The sequence below is a fragment of the Muscardinus avellanarius genome (assembly GCF_963383645.1).
Source record: "Muscardinus avellanarius genome assembly, chromosome: 1".
Classification (NCBI taxonomy): Eukaryota; Metazoa; Chordata; class Mammalia; order Rodentia; family Gliridae; genus Muscardinus; species Muscardinus avellanarius.
In genome coordinates this window covers 64,382,650-64,401,701 of record NC_137786.1, presented here as the reverse complement: position 1 = coordinate 64,401,701, position 19,052 = coordinate 64,382,650, and the positions used below count along the sequence as shown (strand labels likewise).

Below are 19,052 nucleotides of genomic sequence, written 5' to 3'. Positions count from 1 at the left end.
GAAGTTGATCTTAAACCTGCTATCTTCCTGTTTCAGCTTCCCAAGTGCAGGGATTTCAGGCATGTACCACCATGCCCAGCTCATGGCTATACTTATACTATTCTTAGGAGAAGAATCTGTAGGAAGGGCCAACTAGTAGAATAATGGTCATTGGACAAATGCTAATAGATATTTGATCACATTTTTCCCACAGTGCCGCTCATGTATACTTGGTTTTTTTTTTTTTTTGGTGGTACTGGGGTTTCTGGAAGCCCTTCTACCTCGGGGCTACACTCCCAGACCTATTTTTACATTTTTATTTTGGAAACAGGGTCTCCTAAGCCAGCGCACGGCTGGCTTCGAACCTGCGCGATCCTCCTGTCTCCACCTCCCAAGCGCGGGGATTACAAGCGTGCGCCACCACGCCCGGCATATACTTCAGTTATTCAATGATAGACTAAATATTCTGTAAACAATAAAGAGTTGTATATTAGTATATCTGTTGGGTTAGGGCAGGGCCATTGATAACTAGTGGTTTTAAACAAAACAACCACTATCTATTTAGCTCATTCTGCAGTTTGGGCTAGGCTCAGTTGGACGTGTCTCTTTGTGCCAGCATCAGCTGATCGTAGCTGGGTTTTAGCCATCTATGGTCAACTTGGTGGACTGGCCAGGGCTAGCTGGTCTACAGTGGTCCCAGCTGCGGTGATCGCCTCCTTCTTCCATGTGGTGTCTCATGTTCTTGTTAACATAGTGTTCTGCTCAGGAGAAGGGCAAACCCCAAAGGAAGGCACTTCTGTCTCCACTTATGTTCTGTTTATTGTGGTTTTGTTGGTCAAAGGAAGTCAGGAGCTGACGTAACTTCACTAGGTAGGTAAATAAATTCTGCCTCTGGATGGGAGGGACAACTATTTCCTATTGTAAATGGTGGGCATAAGGAGGGAATAATTTCAGGCCATGTTTGCTATTTCTCATAGTGAATTTAAATGCCTACTAAATGTCTACAATAGATGAAAAAGCCTGTGTTTTGGTTTTTGCCATACAGTGATGATCTGACTTCATGAATCACATTTAATTCTATGTACTCAAGTCATTACTGTTTCAAAATTCACATATAATTAGTATAATATTTTCAGTTGCAGACCATAGAGTTTTCACTCCATTTAATTGCAAAATTTCAAAACATTTAAATTAAATAATTAATTTTGTAGTAAAAAATAAGAATTAAAGAGTCATTCTTACACATAAGATACAAAATGGACATACGAACATCTACAAACTAGTGATTGTTTTTCATGAAGAGAATTAAAAGCTTAATGTTTTTACTATTTAAAAATTCTTCAACTCATAATTGTGCATATTGATAGAATGTTTTCACTTTTAGATAGTTTAGAATTATCTTTATTTTTATACATGTACATATTAGTGTACTATCAAGTTGTAGAAATTACTTTCCATTTTTAAAATAAATTTTATATCATTATACTTTTATGTTTTTATTTAGTTTTTGTAGGCATTACATTCTGTTTTTTTTTTTTTTTTCCAGCTGTTGTAATCCAGGTTTCACGCTTCAGGTCTTTAGATAATATCATTTTATTGAAAATTTTGCAGAAGGATTTTCTTGTTTTCTTGGTGGCTCAGCTAAAATCAGTGAGTGGAAAATTTTCTCAGATTGGTTTTTGAAGATACCAAATAAATCCTGTATAACCTAACAGACAGCTGCCTTTTCTTTTCTTCTTTGGTAGTTTTTGAACATGAAGTGAGGGTCATATTGATTGGGAGATCACTAAAGAAGGCTAAGCCTCAGCAAGACTCTTCCAAAAAATGGACTGTGCTAAAATTGCATGTAATACTCTGGCATTTGACACATTAAACTAAACTGAGTTCATAACACATTTTAAGAATAGTTTTCTCTGTTGCTCATTTGACCATTCCTTGCTCCTCCAGGAAACAGACAAGGTTATGTAGGATGGCGATCATGACTGGAAAAGAATCAGGTGACCCATGAAGTGCCAGCTGGAGAACAAAGCACACCTCTAGGGTAGCGGGGGAGCCGCACATTCACAGCAAACAAACTCAGCGTTGCTTGATAATCCACTGAAAACAGTATGCTCCACCTATAAGATGATATTCTTAAGCCAAGACTATTCTTTCTCACGTATCAACATTCAGAGAATAGAGATCGGTACTGAAGATGGCTTAGAGCCTCCAAATTCCCTCACCTGAAATGGAGTTGAGTATGTACAGGGCCTCCTGGGGACAGGGGCCAGCCAGAGAAGGAGGAGGAAGTGGGCTGGGATGGGGAGCTGTCTCGGGCCAGGGAGCAGGTGTGAGAATCTGCCAGCCTCACCGACAGCTCTGGAGGAAGGATTGCCCCTGAGAGGAGTTCTGTTCTATATGGAGATAATTACAGCTTTGTGTGACTGCTACGCTTAGCCCTTTGCTGAGGGTCATGCAAGAAGAATGTGCCCCTGGCTTCTGCCATCTTGCTTAACCCCCAGCGACTGTATGGATGACCACAGTGAGTTAGGATGACTTTGGCTGAAATGGGTCTTCAAGTCAACATCCAGAGGTAGTCAAGACAGACAGCCACATTCCTCAGAGCTGGACAGCTAGTCCTCTCTTGAAAGAGAATCTGGAAGGCCTATCTTTGATTCAGCTATACTTCCATAGTTGTAAGTTGTGCTACTGATTTTTAAAGTCCACAAATATACTAATATGGACCATGCCTTTGGACAGCTGTTTTAAGAAACCATAACTATTGACACTGATTAATAGTTTTTTGAAGCCGGGCATATTGGCGAATACTTGTAATCCCAGCATTTGTGAGGCTGAGACAGGAGGATCGCAGTTCAAGGACAGCCTCAGCTACTTAGTGACGCCCCTTGCAACTTAGTGAGACGCTGTTTCAAATAAAGAATAAAAAATTGGGCTGGGAGTGTAGTTCGGAGGTAGACTGCTCCTGGATTCTATTCCCAGTACCACATACACAAAAAAGTTTTTGATGGTTTGAAAAAGTTAGTATGATATTCAGAAATGCAAAGGAACTTGTTCCTAAATAAAGACATAAACAGGATTTTTTTAATCATGAATTTCAGCAGTCACAATACTAATAACAAAACAGACATATCTGGCAATATTTTAAGTGTGTACATCATCTGGTACCATTTGCATTTAGACCTCTTGGTTACCAAAAAAACAAAACAACATCCCTATTTGATATCCAAGACTTTTTGTGGTGAATTTGCATATTCAGTTTGCAGTGTTTGGGGTAGTATTTTGGGTCATGGAAGGGGAGAACGGCAGTTTGTCTTGCACATGTATATGCCACCCTCTCTACTTTTTCTGACTTGTATTTTGTCCTCTTCACCATATTTTAGAAAAGTAACTGAATTTTGTTTAGTTGGCTAAGATGTTGCAAGGTTTGACAGGATGATAAGAGTGAGTGGAAAGGTAATTGCTGCTTCATACAGTAACATATAATTAAACTTTGGGATAAGGACTGCAAGTGTATGATAGTATCAGTTTCAAATTCTGTCACCCTGGCAGTAAAATTGTATAATTTGTAGGTAAAAACAGTATCACTCGGTTACAAAAACAAGTATTTGAAAATTATTACCTTGAACATTTTTAAAATACAGCTATAAAAAATCCATCTGACAGTTTGAGTAGGGATAGCATCATGGATTGCAACATATCACATGTGTTCTTAATGGTCCTTATAAAACAGAACTCACTGGTTACCTTTGGTGAATGCTAGGGAACTAAATCCCTTTTTGAAAATTGGTAAAGAAAGGAGCGAGGGAGTCAAGTCCTGTACGGTTTTTCTTACTCGAACTGTCTTGGGATCAGTAAAACTTGGTGAGAAGAAATGTCTCTTTATAGAAGAATTCAAAGAAGGAACAGTGATCGCATTGGAATATTATGACTTTGTGCCTTTTAATGGGTAGGTGAGGAAAATGAAGCTTTTTCTGTACATATCTTAGACTCATTGGCAGGATTACTGCAAGTTAAACTGACAAAAGGTTAATAAGTATAATGCGTGCACAGTGCATACACACAGCGCAGTGCTTGAACTGTGATGATGATGAGGAACTGAATGGACAGTGAAAATGTGGCTTATGTGGCATCTTCAAGACAGGGCATTCTATGTGTTGAGAAATGACAAGACAACAGAAGGGGACTTAGTCTCTTGCAGTGTCAAATTGTGGGGAGACTATGGGAAGCAAGTGCATGGAGGAAACTCATAGCAGGAAAGGGCTAGTCAGCAAGTCACTGCCATTTGCCATCTCAGCTCTGGTGGTATGGTTGCCCCACCCTGACACGGGAAGTGTGGCAGGGCTGCAGTGCCTTCACAAGGGCCATTTGTGTTCTATGTTCAGTAGATATGAGGGCAGTGAGCTTGGCCTGTGTCTTTCCCTTACTTGGCTTTAGCTGAATATAATTCTTAGGTTAGAGTGGGATAGTTTTGGGATTGTATACTGGTGAACCCCTTCAAATAAAAAACAGATTCAGGCCTCCACACAAAAAGACTGACAACAATCATATTTCCCGTAGCAGAATATAAACTGCCCATGATGTGATCTTAACCAAAAAGTCAAGTTTGACTCTGATTAAGTCCTCAGATCTAACTATCACTCTACTAAAAATATGGGGGAGGCTGGGCGTGGTGGCGCACGCTTGTAATCCCCGCGCTTGGGAGGCTGAGACAAGGGGATCACACAGGTTCGAAGCCAGCCTCAGCTACTGAGTGAGGCTCTCAGCAACTTAGTGAGACCCTGTTTCCAAATAAAGTATAAAACAGGTCTGAGAGTATAGCCTGGAGGTAGAAAAGCCACTGTGTTCCATCCCCAGTAACACATACACACACACACGGGACAGCAGCACATGTTAAATGACAATCTGGGTAAAGGAGACGGCACAGTGCAGATGGTAAGACCTCTGTAAGACAAATGACTTTCCCCCAATAAATAAATTGCAAGGAAAAATAGATGGGGAACAGATTAATAGAATAAAAGATTGTAGAGACATATCAGCCAATTACAAGGTATGGGTCTTTGACTTAATTGAAATGGCTTCACAGGAGTAAGAACAATGAAATAAAGTAATAGACATAGAAATTACTTGTGACATCATTTTGTTTTATACAAATATTTGTGAAGCTTTGCCATACTTTCAGCACATAGTTGGCAAGAATACAGGTACTTTCTCTGAGGTATTCAAAGAGAAGGTGTTTAGAGGGAATGATTTCTATAAATTGAAATTACTGTGAGAACTTTTGATGGACTTATGCTCTAGACCCAAAGTATCAATAATGCTGCTAGGTTGAGTTCTTGAAAAGCCATAAATATCTCTCTTATTGATCCTTATTTTGAGGATAAAGAATATATACAGATAGTGTTTAATAAGTACTTATTGAATGAATGACTCAGTAAATTTACTTCTCATAATTAGTGGAGAAGAAGATCAAACATTCTGGGAAGTCTGCTATAGGTCTTCATTAAACGATGCTTTACCTTGTTAAACTTGTTTTTCATACATATAATTTTTGCTTATTTAATTGTGCAGTCACAAAGAGTATTTTTAACGACTTGGTTTGAAGTTAATAAAAGTTAAAGGATTACACATAAGGATCAGGTAGGAATTTGGAAAAAATAAAAGGATTATACTTTTATGTGGTGGGTTTTAGAAGGGTTTACATTTTTTTTAATTTATAATTTTGTTGTGGCAATAAGTTGATGCATTAGTAATGATAAAAGGAAAAGATGAGCCGCGCGTGGTGGCGCACGCTTGTAATCTCCACGCTTGGGAGGCGGAGACAGGAGGACCGCGCAGGTTCGAAGCCAGCCACGCTGGCTTAAGAAACCCTGTTTCCAAATAAAAAAAGTATAAAAAAAATAGGTCTAGGAGTGTAGCCCGGAGATAGAAGGGTTTCCAGGAACCCCAGTACCACAAAAAAAAAAAAAAAAAAAAAGGGAAAAGATGAGGTTTCAGTAATGCCTTTAAAGTTTCTGTCTCACAGGGCCCTGTGACACTTCAATGTTTGCTTATTCGTTAATTTATTAATTCAGTAAGCATTATTTAGCATATTAATTCTGCCAAAGATAAATCAGATTTGTCAGACTAGAAAGTGCTATACTATAAAGATCAATAATACTGTAATAACTTTATTTTATTGGGTCTAAGAAGCACAGTTTTGCTCCTTTTATTGCTTTAAAATTTGGAGATATTATATAGTGGATGGTATCTTTCAGTTATAACTGGCAGCATTTTTTCCTTATTGGTACATACAATAACCGTGTCTTGCAATTGATGCCTTAAATTTGCTAAAGGACAGTGCGTTTCTAAATGATCACTCAATTTTGAGAGCCCTGTGTTCATCTTGGCCTTTCTCTAACCCTGGCAACAGAATCTCACTAGTACATTTTGTGTTAATGAGGAAAGATGCATTTTCCCCCCAAAATTGTATACGGAGGCTTACATCTTAAATTCTGTTAGGGTGTTTTTCTTTAATTACTATATAAAATGTCACAACAGTATATAGTCACCATTCTTCCTTACATTAAATAGCTTAAATTTTATGAACCCTTTAATTACTCCGCCAAGGTTTGGTTTTAGATAAACTGATATAACACATGTAGTTTCTAGTTATCCTTCATAGCAGGATGGCTAATTGTAGTCCATGTGTGATCTCCTAACTTTTCATTAGTTATTGTAGGGGAGACGCCAATATATAGCAAAGTCATACTGTTTTGCATTTTAAAGCCTTATGTTTCCTTTTTCAAGGAGGTAGCACTCAATACTGAAATGACCAGAAGACAATATAAAAGGCAGCGGTATAATACGTAGAAGGGAATTGCAAGGCCTGAATAATCTGCCAGCAGGGTGACTGACGTCTGGGCAGTAAGAAATTGGCTGCGATCTCATGCATGATTACTGAGCGTTGTTTAGATTTAACTTTTGCTCGTTGCTGGTTGAGTTAAGGCTGAGGTGAAGTGCATTTCTAAACTCTCCGTACTTCAGTCTTCTCTCACTGTGAGATTCAAACATGATAAAACAATAATGAGAAGTTAAAAAGCAGGGCTAGAAGAAGTGTGTATTTTAAACCTACAGCCTTCCAAACGGGAGAAAAGCAATTATAAGAGTTTAAAGAATCAATAGAAATCGATGTCTTATACCAAAGAAAGCTCAGGACCTTGAATCCTGCCCGCCCTGCCATCACTGTGCAGGTAAAAAGAAATCAATGGGCCCAGAAACATAAGCTATTAAAGATCTACTTCCAGCAACTACTTTTTAATATTCAAGGAGCCTTTTAACATTCAGATTCAGAAAATGTGTGTGAGTAAATATAAGAAATTGTATTTTATAATTTAAGATGATTTTTTAAAAAAATCTTCAGGTCTTTTATTGGTTACATTTTGAAATAATAAGTGTCAGGCATGGATTTAAAAGTAACTCTGTATGGTTTCTAGTTAAGAAGTCTTAAGCTTTTTCATTAAAAAGATAGGTAGTGCTATATTTAAAAATTATTAACAGTTTCCACCTGACTGTACTTGGCAGTTCCCTATTTCCTGGGAAGTCTCTTAGCTCTCGCAATAGGGGATCTAACATAGGGTTTTGAAATGAGACCGAGTATGGGACGTGTCTGACCAATGGAGACACAGTTAGATTAGGGGATTTAGACGCTGAGCAGGGGAGACGTGAACATAAAGCTCCACGTGGAGCGTTAGGGAAACGGTTACTTGACTCAGGTGGTGAGAATGTGGGCCTCCCCTGTGGGTCCATTAGAACTGACGCTCTTGTCGGAACACAGACACTTCTGTGTCCAAGGCTTCAGTTCTCTACTTTTCTCCAGTAATATCTGTGTGGCCAAGACTATTCACCCAAGTGAAGATTTCCCAGGCATACCCAGATTTTGGGAAACCTACTAATAGTCTTACAGGAAAGTACATCAGATTTTCCAAGTGCCAGCCATTTATTAGTGGCCATTTGTATGCAGTGCGTACTGTTGCTCGGTCTCACTACCTCTTTCTCTTCTTATCCAAAACAGTGAATCTGAATCCCTGAAAGTGTTATTATGAGGACAACTCTGAACTAGATCTGAGTCGTTAAAGTTCATTTACAAACTTGTGTTCTACATCATTAATAACAAACCGTTTGGCATGCTTACAGTTTGATTAGCATTACACCGCTGTGCTGCTTTGCTGCTTGTGAGCAGTGGCTTCCTTGACTTTATTACAATACGGTCACTGTGATGAATAATCCTACTTGACATTATTTTCTGGTAGTACTTGTGTGGAGGATATCTTTTGCTCTGTGGAATGTAATTATTGTTCCTATATTTACAGAGAGAGAATGAGAGGTGAAGTGAGAGACAAGATAGAGCAACACTTATCACAGCTCTTTCTTGATCCTATGAAATAACTCTTTTACCTCTTTAAATTTCAAGCATCTTCTCTAAAAATCGCCACCAACAAAAAAAAAACCTCAAATCTTCCAAACTATGAACACAACATAATGTAAAAGACCAAGGAGTCAAGATGAGCTCCTTGACAAAGGAGCTTTAAACAACAGATAACTTTACAGAGAAAGAACAGAAATGTTGAAACTAAGGACATGGTTATGTTCCCGCCTTGGACCATCACCTCCTGCCCCTTAGTCCATTCCTTAACTTGCTTTCACTTCATTTATCAGAGAAATCTTAAAAGCACAGAACTGTAAAGCAAGGAGGAACTTTAAAGATCACCAGTCTCCCTCATTTGGACATTTCTGCTGGGTTATACTTTTTAACCCCATAAATGCATTATTTATCTTTAGATCCTTAGTACCTGTCACAGAGTCCAGAAGGTATTTTATAAATATTCATTTAATTGCTTAAACAACCCGATTTTCGTTAATGTTGTGAGTAAAATACCACTGATAAAATCTGATAGTTCTTAGTTTATCTTAGCAATTAGATGTCACCATTTTTCTTTCTTTTTTTTTTTTTTTACATTTATTGGTGCATTGTAATGATGCATTATACTGAGGTTTAGAGTGATAGAATATACATGAATACAACACTAGGTGTGTTTCCCTCCGGATCCCCTTCCCTCCCCTTCCCTCCCCTCCCCTCCCCTCCCCTCCCCTCCCCTCCCCTTCCCTTCCCTTCCCCGTACAGGTCATTGAGATCGGCATGGATAGTTTCATATGTGTAACATGTGTATATAGTATTATTTGAACGTGGCTTCATCGTGTCCCTACTCTCACCTTCATTACATAGCTGTCTCTCCCTCCTCCCTCCCCAGCCCCTCCACTGGGGTCTCTGCTCCTCTATCTGAGGCTCTTTTTTTCATTTTCTCTCTAGCTTCCACATATGAGAGAAAACATCCAGCTATTCACTCTCTGCAACTAGCTAATCTCACTTAGCATAATCATCTCAAGCACCATCCATTTTCCTGCAAATTACATAATTTTGTTCTTTCTTATGGCAGAGTAAAATCTCATTGTGTGTCTATACCACAGGTTTGGGATACATTCTTTTTTTTTTTTTCCAGTACTGGGGATAGAACCCAAGTGCATTCTAGTTCTGAGCTCTACCCTCAGCCCTATTTTTTATTCTTTATTTTAAAATAGAGTCTCACTGAGTTGCAAAGGGCCTCACTAGGTAGCTGAGACTGTCCATGTACCATGCTTCTCCTGTCTCAGCCTCCTGAATGCTGGGATTACAAGCGTGCACCAGCACACCCGGCTTTCATTTGTTAATGGACACCTATGGTGGTTCCATAATTTGGTTTCTGTAAATTGTGCTGTTATAAACATGGATATGCATGTATTATTATAATAGTCTGATTTTAATTCCTTTGGAAAGATGCAGCTGGTCATATGGTGGTACTATTTCCAGTCTTCTGAGAAACCTTCCCATTGATCTCTATAATGGCTGTACTAGTCTGCAGTCCCATCAACAATGTATAAGAGTTTCTATTTCCCCACATCCCTGACAACATTTATTATTGTTTCTATTTTTGGTGATTACCATTCTCATTGAGTTAAATGAAATCTCAGTGTAGTTTTGATTTGCATTTCCTTATTGCTAATGATGTTGAACATTTTTTTTTTCATATATTTATTGGCCATTTGTCTTTTGAGATGTGTTGATTTAGTTCAACTGCTAATTTTTATTTTTTATTTTATTTTTTATGGGTCTGGGGATGGAACCCAGAGGCATTCCACCTCCGAGCCACACCCCCTGCCCTATTTTTTATTCTTTATTTTGAAACTGGGTCTCACAAGTTGCAGAGGGCCTCACTAAGTAGCTGAGACTGGCTGTGAACTGCAATCCTGTCTCAGCCTCCCAAATGCTGGGATTACAAGCGTGCACCACCATGCCCAGCTTGCCCATTTTTAAAATTTTTTTATATCATTACACTTTTAAAGTCTTTGTATATTCTAGATATTAGTTCCTCCTTTAGAGGAATAGCTGAAAAAATTTTCTTCCATTCTGTAGGCTCTCTCTTTAGACTCTTGCTGGTTTCCTTTGCTTCACAGAAGATTTTATTTTATTTTATTTTATTTGCAGTACTAGGGGTGGAACCCAGGGGGGTTCTACCTCCTTGAGTCATACCCCCAGTCCTATTTTTTATTCTTTATTTTGAAACAAGGTCTCACTGAGTTGCAAACGGCCTCACTAAGTAGCTGAGGCTGTCTGCGAACCCTGATCCTCCTGTCACAGCCTCCCAGATGCTGGGACTATAAGCGTGCACTATGCCCAGCTGCACAGAGGCGTTTTAATTTAATGCCTTCCAATTCATTCATTCTTGTTTAATTTCCTGAACTGTTTGGGGCTTATTGAGAAGTTTCTGCCAATACCTATATATTAGAGTGTTGGTTCTTTGCTTTCTCCTATTAATTGCAAAGCTTCTGGTCTAATTCTAGGTCTTTGATCATCTCGAGTCGACACACAGAGTGAGAGGTTGGGGTTTAATTCCATTTTCTACAAATGAATAACCAGTTTTCTTAACACCATTTGTTGAAAAGGCTATCTTTTCTCCAGCATATGTTTTTGGTATTTTATTAAAATTGAATGGCATTATATGAGGATTTGTTTCTAGATCTTCTCTTATTCCCATTGCTGTATATGTCTGTTTTTGTGCCAATACCGTGATTTTTTTCTTACTATATCTCTGTAGTATAATTTGAAATTAAGTATTGTGATGATTCCAGCATGGTTCTTGTTGTTGAGAACCGCTTTGGCTATTCTGGCTCTTGTTTTACCATATGAATTTTAGGACTTACTTATCTAGATCTGTGAACAATGACATTGGTGTTTTGATAGGGATTGCATTCAATCTATAGATTGCTTTTGGTATAATGGTGTGTGTGTGTGTGTGTGTGTGTGTGTGTGTGTGTGTGTGTGTGTTTTACTGGGGATTGAACCTGGGGGCATTCCACCTCTGAGCTACACTCCAGCCCTATTTAATTTTTATTTTGAAACAGGGTCTCACTAGCTTGATAAGAGTCTCACTACTTGCCGAGGGCGTTCTTGAACCTGTGATTCTCCTATTTTAACCTCCCAAATACTGGGATTATAAGTGTGTTTCACCACACCCAGCTAGAGTGGCCATTTTGAGTATATTTATTCTGCCTATCCAAGAGCATGGGGAGTCTTTCCATCTTCTAAGATCTTTAATGTCTCTCTTTAGTGTATTGTAATTCATTGTAGAGATGTTTTACCTCCTTGGCTAAATCTATTTCTTTCTTTTTTTCTTGTTTCTTTTGCTGATCTGAGGATGGAACCCAGGGGCATTCGACCTCTGAGCTACGCCCCCTGCCCTATTTTTTTTTTTTTTTTTATTCTTTATTTTGAAACAGGGTCTCACTGAGTTGCGGAGGGCCTCACTCAGTAGCTGAGGCTGTTCGCGAACTGCGATCCTCTGGTCTCAGCCTCCCGAATGCTGGGATTACAAGCGTGCACCACCATGCCCGGCTTGGCTAAATCTATTTCTAAGTATTTTTTTTTAGGCTACTGTGAATGGAATTGTTTTCTGGATTTTTCCTACCAGTGGAGTCATGATTGGTGCATAGAAATGCTAATGACTTTTGTAAGTTGATTTTGTATCTAGCTATTTTGCTGAATCTGTTTATCTGTTTAACTCTAGAAGTCTTCTGGTTAAGTTTTTCTTGTCATCTAAGTATAGGATCATGTCATTAGCAAAGAGAATTTCAATTCATCTTTCCCTTTAAAATTCCTTTAAATTTCTGTGAAAGAATTTCTTCCCTTTTAAATTTTTTTTTTTTTTTTTTTACTTTTCTTCTCTTGGCTTACTGTTGTGGCTAGAGTTTCAAGTACTATTCTGAAAAGGAATTGTGATAGTTAGCATCCGTGTCTTGTTTCTCAACTTAAGGGGAATTATTTCAGTTTTTCTCCATTCAGATGCTGGCTTTGGGTTTATCATATATAGCCTTTATGATATTGAGGTAGATTCCTTCTATTCCTAATTTCTTCAGCATTTTTACTATGACAGGGTGTTGGATTTTTGTCAAATGCTTTTTCTGCACCTATTGAGGATTATATTTATTGATTTGTGTATGTTGAACCAACTTTGTATCTGTGGAATGCAGCCAACTTGTTCATAAATATACTATTTTCTTGATGAGTTTTGAATGTAAATTGCTAATATTTTATTAGGAATTTTTGTATCTGTGTTCAGCAATGAACTTGGTTTATAATTTTCTCAAGGTATCTTTATCTTCATATAATGCATTTGGTAGTATTCCATCTTTTTCTGTTTCATGGAATAATCTGAAAAGCATTGGGATTAGTTCTTCAAGCTGTCCCCTAGATTTTGGTAAGTTGTGTCCCTATTTTCATTTGATTTTAGGAATTTTTAATTTTCTCCCTTATTTCTTCTATGATCTAGTATTCACTTAGTAGTATATCATTCAATCTCCATGTATTTGTATACTTTCTCTGGAACTTCTCATTGATCTCAGTTTCAGTCCATTATGATCTGAAATGATGCAAGGAATTATATCAATTTTAAAGTTTTTTCTGATAGTCTTTTGTGTTCTAAAATATGGTCTGTTTTGGAGAAACTTCCATGAACAGCTGAGGAGAGTATGAATTCAGCTGTTGGAATAGTTTGTAAATGTTTGTTAGATTCAGTTGGTTTATAGTATTCCTTAGGTCTGAAGTGTCTTTAATCTTTTATCAAGAAGACCAGACTAATGGTGTAAGAAGTATGCCGAAGTCTCCCAGTATTATTGTATTAGGGTCTATCTAAGTCTTCATGTCAAGAAGTATCTCTTTATAGACGTAGGTATGATGATATTGGGGACATAAATATTTACTATGGTTATATCTTCATGTTAGATGGTTCCCTTTATTGGAAATAAATGACTCTTTTTGTTTTTTCTGGAAAGTTTTGACTTGAAGTCTGTCAGCTAGAAGGGTAGCTATCTCTGCTTGCTTTTGATCTCCATTTGTATGGAATATATTTTTCCATCCTTTTACCTTTAGCTTGCAAATATTTCTGCCTATAAGGTATTTTTTTTAAGCAACATATAGTTGGATTATAAATTTTAATCTAATTTGTCAGTCTATGTCTTTAAATTTAGAGAGTTGACTTTTTTTCTCTAACTTTTTTTACTTGATCTTTTTTTTCTCTAATCAGATTTGCCTCTGCTGGTGATGATGGAGTTGTAGTTGTGTGGAATGCCCAGGTACATATTGATTATATATGAATTATGTGATAAATACATGACAATATAGTTGAGTATTCATTTATAGATCTGTAGGGGTATATTTGCATATTGTTATCATTTGAGACTAATACTTGAAAAGGCTACTTGGATAAATTCATTTAAGATAGGAACCAATATTTCATAATAAAGTGGGAAATATTTTCTTACTAAGATTTTTTTCCTGAGAAATGCCATTTTATGAAAACAAAAAGCTTTAATCTTTTATTTTTTTGCAGTACTAGAGATGGAACCCAGGGGCATTTTACCTCCGAGCCACACCTCAAACCTGATTTTTTTATTCCTTTTTAACTTTTGAAACAGGGTCTCACTGAGTTGTGAAGGGTAAGAGGCTGAGGCTGTCCGCAAACCACGATTCTCTGGTCTCAGCCTCCTGAATATTGGGATTACAAGCTTGTGCCGCCATGCCTGGCTAAAACTTTAATCCTATTGAGCAAAATTTAGGTCATTAGTAACTATGCAGTGACTTCCACAGTGAATTAAGTGCTGGTTTTTATGAGATAATTCTTCTTTCAACTTGTAAGATAACAGAATAGAATAGCCTTCTCATGTTTAATAGTAATTTAACAAAAATTCTGCTTTTTCAAAAATATTTAGAGCTTCACAAGGCTTCTCTAGGGCTTCTCATCCTGATCCTTTGTTTCTCTAATATTAGTCTGTACATGGTCAGTACAGATACCATTAAAAAGTTATTTTTTCAATCTGAGGTTGAATCCATGGATACAGAGCTGGCGGATATAGAGAGCCAATTGTGCTTTTACCACCCTCATGAAATTCTGCAGCCCTGGAAGGATTTGCAATTTATATTATGTTTTTATTTTGTATTTTAATCTACTTGGGAAATTAGTAAGAATCTGAGGGAGGAAGACATTGAATGAGTGGGAATAGATGTTGGTATTAAATGGAGATGGAGTAGAGACCAACCTTATAAGCAGTTGGCCAGTTAGTGTATACATATACATACACACAAATACACATCGTTGTGCTTTTCTTTTCTTGCATAACTTGTAACTGTAGAGAGTTAGATAATGTCTTAGCATTCTCACCATTATAATTCAAAAAACTGATATAATCCCAGTATTTGGGAGGCTGAGACAGGAGGATTGCAAGTTCACAGACAACTTACAGTTAAGAGGAAGGCATATTTATTTGCTCACGGTTTCTCTGGGGGTCTTGGGGTTAGTCCACATGAGGCTGGGGACGGGGATCTTGGCATGGTGGTGGGAAGCAGAGAGAGGGAGAGCACAGGTGTCACTCTCACATCATGGAGGCCAGAATTGCAAGAGAGGCATAGGGAGGAGGAAGGTATATAATGCTAAGGTTGTATCCCAGGCACCATCTCCTCAGCAACACCCTACTGCTTAGGATACCACCCAGATAAATCCATAACTACCCTCATGACAACTATATCCACTCTGAGCATTAATACATGAGCTCATGTATTAATAAATGTGTAGGGGCATTCTGTATTTAATCATGACAGATAACAAATTAAAAAACCCAGGAAGATAGCTGTTCATGGTGGTGCATGCTTGTAATCCCAATACTTGGGAGGTTGAGACAGCCATCTCAGCAACTTAGTGAGACCTCTTGCAACTTAGTGAGACCTCTTTATAAAAAAAAAAATTAAGTGTGGGAGTATACCTCAGAGGTTAGAACACCTCTGGGTTCAATCCCCAACACCAAAAACAAAAACAAAACTTCAAACAACAACAACAAAAAAACAAATAATTTTTTTAAAAAAAGGACTCCTACAGATTAAATTTCTCACATGTAGCCAAGCATGGTGGCTCACACTTGTAATCCCAGAATTAAGGAGGCCGAGACCAGAGGATCACAGTTTGTGGACAGCCTCAGCTACTTAATGAGGCCCTCCGCAACTTAGTGAGACCTTGTTTCAAAATAAAGAATAAAAAAAAAAAAAATAGGGCAGGGCATGTAGCTCGGAGGTAGAATACCCCTGGGTTCCATCCCCAGAGCCGCAAAAACAAAAACAAACAAAAAAATTGCTCACATGTTTTTGCTTAATTTATACAATTATATTCTTAAAAGCATTAGATATTCCTTTAAATTTTCTATAAAAATATGCTAAAATTAGCATTTTCTATTAGGAAATAATCAAAATTATTTATGATGATTCTTTAAGCACTTTTTTAGATTCTGTTTAATTATTTAGGTTCTAAAGCTGTTATGACTTGAATAAGTAATTTTAAACAGAATGTACATGTATTTTATTCATGATGATGCTTAATGTTGTCATTTATGATTATTTAAAGTGTGAAAGATATGCCTATTAACAGTTTTATTGATATTTCAGACAGGAGAAAAACTTTTGGAACTCAATGGACACACTCAAAAGATAACAGCTATTATTACATTTCCTTCCTTGGAATCTTGTGAAGAAAAAAATCAACTCATCTTGACAGCTTCTGCTGATCGAACAGTTATTATATCCTTAAATTTGGAAGAAGGCAACAGAGCCACAGTGACCGAAGGGGCCACCGCACGCTCTTAGTCTGGCCTCTAGGGGCTTGTCTCTCTATTCCTGTGGTAGCATAAATGATGTTATTCTAGTCTTTATAAGACATTTCTTAAAAGTGTTAGGAATCTGAAAAGCATTGGACTAGAAATAAAGGTTAAGATCTGTATTGATGGAAACCCCATGACTAAAGCTATTCTTTCCAGAGTTACTGTTATGTAAAATGGAAGAAATAAGAGAATGTAGTCTTAGAAAATATATTATTTTGCCAGGCGTGGTGGCACATGCTTGTAATCCCAGTATTTGGGAGGCTGAGACAGGAGGATTGCAGGTTCACAGACAACTTCAGCTACTCAGTAAGGCCCTCTGCAACTTAGACCTTGTTTCAAATAAAGAATAAAAAATAGAGGTTGAATGTCCCTGAGTCCCATCGCCAGTACCTCAAAAAAAAAAAAAAAAAAAAAGAAAAGAAAAAGAAAATATTATTATTTATTATCTCAATTTGCTTTTCAATTTAAGGAAGCAAAGATGAGTTGGACTACAGATTGACCCATGTTTTTCAACCCTTCTCATTTTGTTGCAGAAGAAACTTAAGGACTCCAAACCATGAGGACCTTTAGTGCTTCTGAGTCTACAACTGAGTGAATTACCATCTGCTCAGTGTTTAATATTCACATTCAGTATTTAAAAACATTTTTTTTGTGTGTGTGTGGTACTGGGGATTAAATTTGTGGGTATTCTGCTTCCAAGCTATACCCCTAGCCCTTTAAAAAATCTTTTTCTTTTGAAATAGGGTGTCCCTACATTGCCAACAGTCTCACTGTCTTGCTGAGGCTGTCTTGAACCAGAGATCCTTCTATCTCAACTCTCTGTGTGTGTGTATGGGATTACAGATGTGTGCCACCATGCCTAGCTTAAAAACTATTTTTATTTTTATTTTTTTGGTACTGAGGATTGAACCTAGAGGGCATTCTACCTCCAAGCTACACCAGTTCGCTAGTTTTCTCTCTAAGTTGCTGAGGCTGGTTTCGAACCTATGATACTCCTTTCTTAGCCTCCCAAATACTGGGATTACAGGCTTAAGAACAATTTTTTTTTTTTTGGTGGAACCCAGGGGCCTTCTACCTCCAGGCTACACTCCCAGACTGATTTTTTATATTTTTATTTGGAAACAGGGTCTCTTAAAGCCAGTAAGGCTGGCTTTGAGACTGCGCGATCCTCCTGTCTCAACTTCCCAAGCGTGAGGATTACAAGCGTGCACCACCACACCCAGCATTAAGAACAATTTTTGAAAAGTAAAGTTACTTTTCATTTTCCCATACTTTTAGGTAAAAAGTTAAATGTAGCATAAATAGTAACATTTCATAAAGTGCTTATGTGTGTTAGGCATTGTTGTAAATTTTTTACATATTTGACCCATTTAATCTTTAAGCTAGTCCTTTAAAATAGATTATTTAACTATTATCATTTACAGATGAGAAAGTGAAGGCACAACCATGTCAGATAACTTCTCCAGGCACACAGCCAGCATAGGGCAGAACTGGCATGCAGTCTGACTGCCGGCAGACCTCTGCACGGCTATGCCACGCTGTCTTCATAAAAGATTTTCTGTAGACCAGCTCAGCTCTTCAGTATCTATATGAGGAATTGAGTTTGTGAAACCTATATCCAAGTGCTATGGATAACTGTAGCCTTTTATTATTATAATAATAATAATTATTAAAATTAATATTGACACCTCAACCTGGGGCCTCACAATACTAGGAAAGTACCACTGACCTTACATCCCCAGCCTCCCTTCACTGCTTTCTTTTTTAAAGGTTTCGTATTGGCTTTAAAAACTTTGTTTATCTAAAAGTTTTTTAAAATAGTTTCAAACCTTAGTGATATTGTTAAGTTTATAGTAAACCCCAAAACATAGCTATTCCTTAGGTTCTATAGAATCAAGCATATTTAATAACGTGCGTCAACTGAGTTAATTAGCAGAGTGGTTTCTAGACAGATTGCTTGTAGGTGAGAACAATTTCAAGAAAAAGTTTAAATGGGTTTCAACTCTGTGTGTGTGTGTGTGTCTATAAACAAGGGCATAAAATTCACATGAGATGTTTAGGCCAGAGTTTTATTACCTACTCTGTTGAGGCAAATATTATTTTATGGAGGAAAGCTTCTTTTTTAGTATTAGTATAATTTGTGCAAAAACAGAATTTAAAGTAATTTCTCTTTATTAGACCATTTCTAGGACACTAATAGTATTTCAGGATGATTATTAAAATTACTATTAGAGCACAGAGGTAAGTAGCTGGGAACAGAGTAATTTCTTTTGTTGAATGATTTTGCTTGTTAAAAATTTTCAAGCTGCTTAGGTTCATAATTCCTTTTACCCAAACAAATTTTGAATTTATTTTTCTTCCCTTCACTCTTAACTCCCTTAATTAAATGCTGAAGGTAGATTTTACAATTTTTTATCTGGAGGCTGGGCGTGTTGGTGCACACTTATAATCCCAGCATTTGGGAGACAGAAATGGGAGGATCATGGTTCTCTGACAGCCTCAGCTACTTAGCAAGGCCCTTCAGAACTCTATGAGACCCTGTTTCAAAAAAAAGAAAAGACTAAAAATAGGGCTGGGGGTATAACTCAGATGTACAATGCCCCTGGGTTTTATTCCCAGTACCCAAAAGAAAAAAAAAATTGTGCCAGTAATAGCCTTAAGAGCTCAAGTTACTCAGGATTGGACATTCAGCTTTCAAACAATGAAATAAGTGAAAAGACTGAGATAATATTAGATTGCGATGAATTTAAGGCCAGAAAACATTGCCTCACTAGTGGGAGCACTTTTTATGTGCTACTGGTTTG

The 19,052-nt window shown here is 37.4% G+C and overlaps 1 protein-coding gene across 1 annotated transcript in view; it reads left to right on the top strand.

Moving 5' to 3' along the window:
- WDR41 (WD repeat domain 41) overlaps window positions 1-19,052 on the top strand; it is a gene marked incomplete at both ends in the record, with an annotated part of 49,618 nt that overhangs the window by 5,908 nt on the left and 24,658 nt on the right. The window contains 2 exons of the mRNA XM_080710229.1: window positions 13,632-13,680; window positions 16,037-16,168. Of these exons, the coding sequence (XP_080566355.1) occupies window positions 13,632-13,680; window positions 16,037-16,168 (181 nt within the window). The remainder of the gene's footprint in view (window positions 1-13,631; window positions 13,681-16,036; window positions 16,169-19,052) is intronic.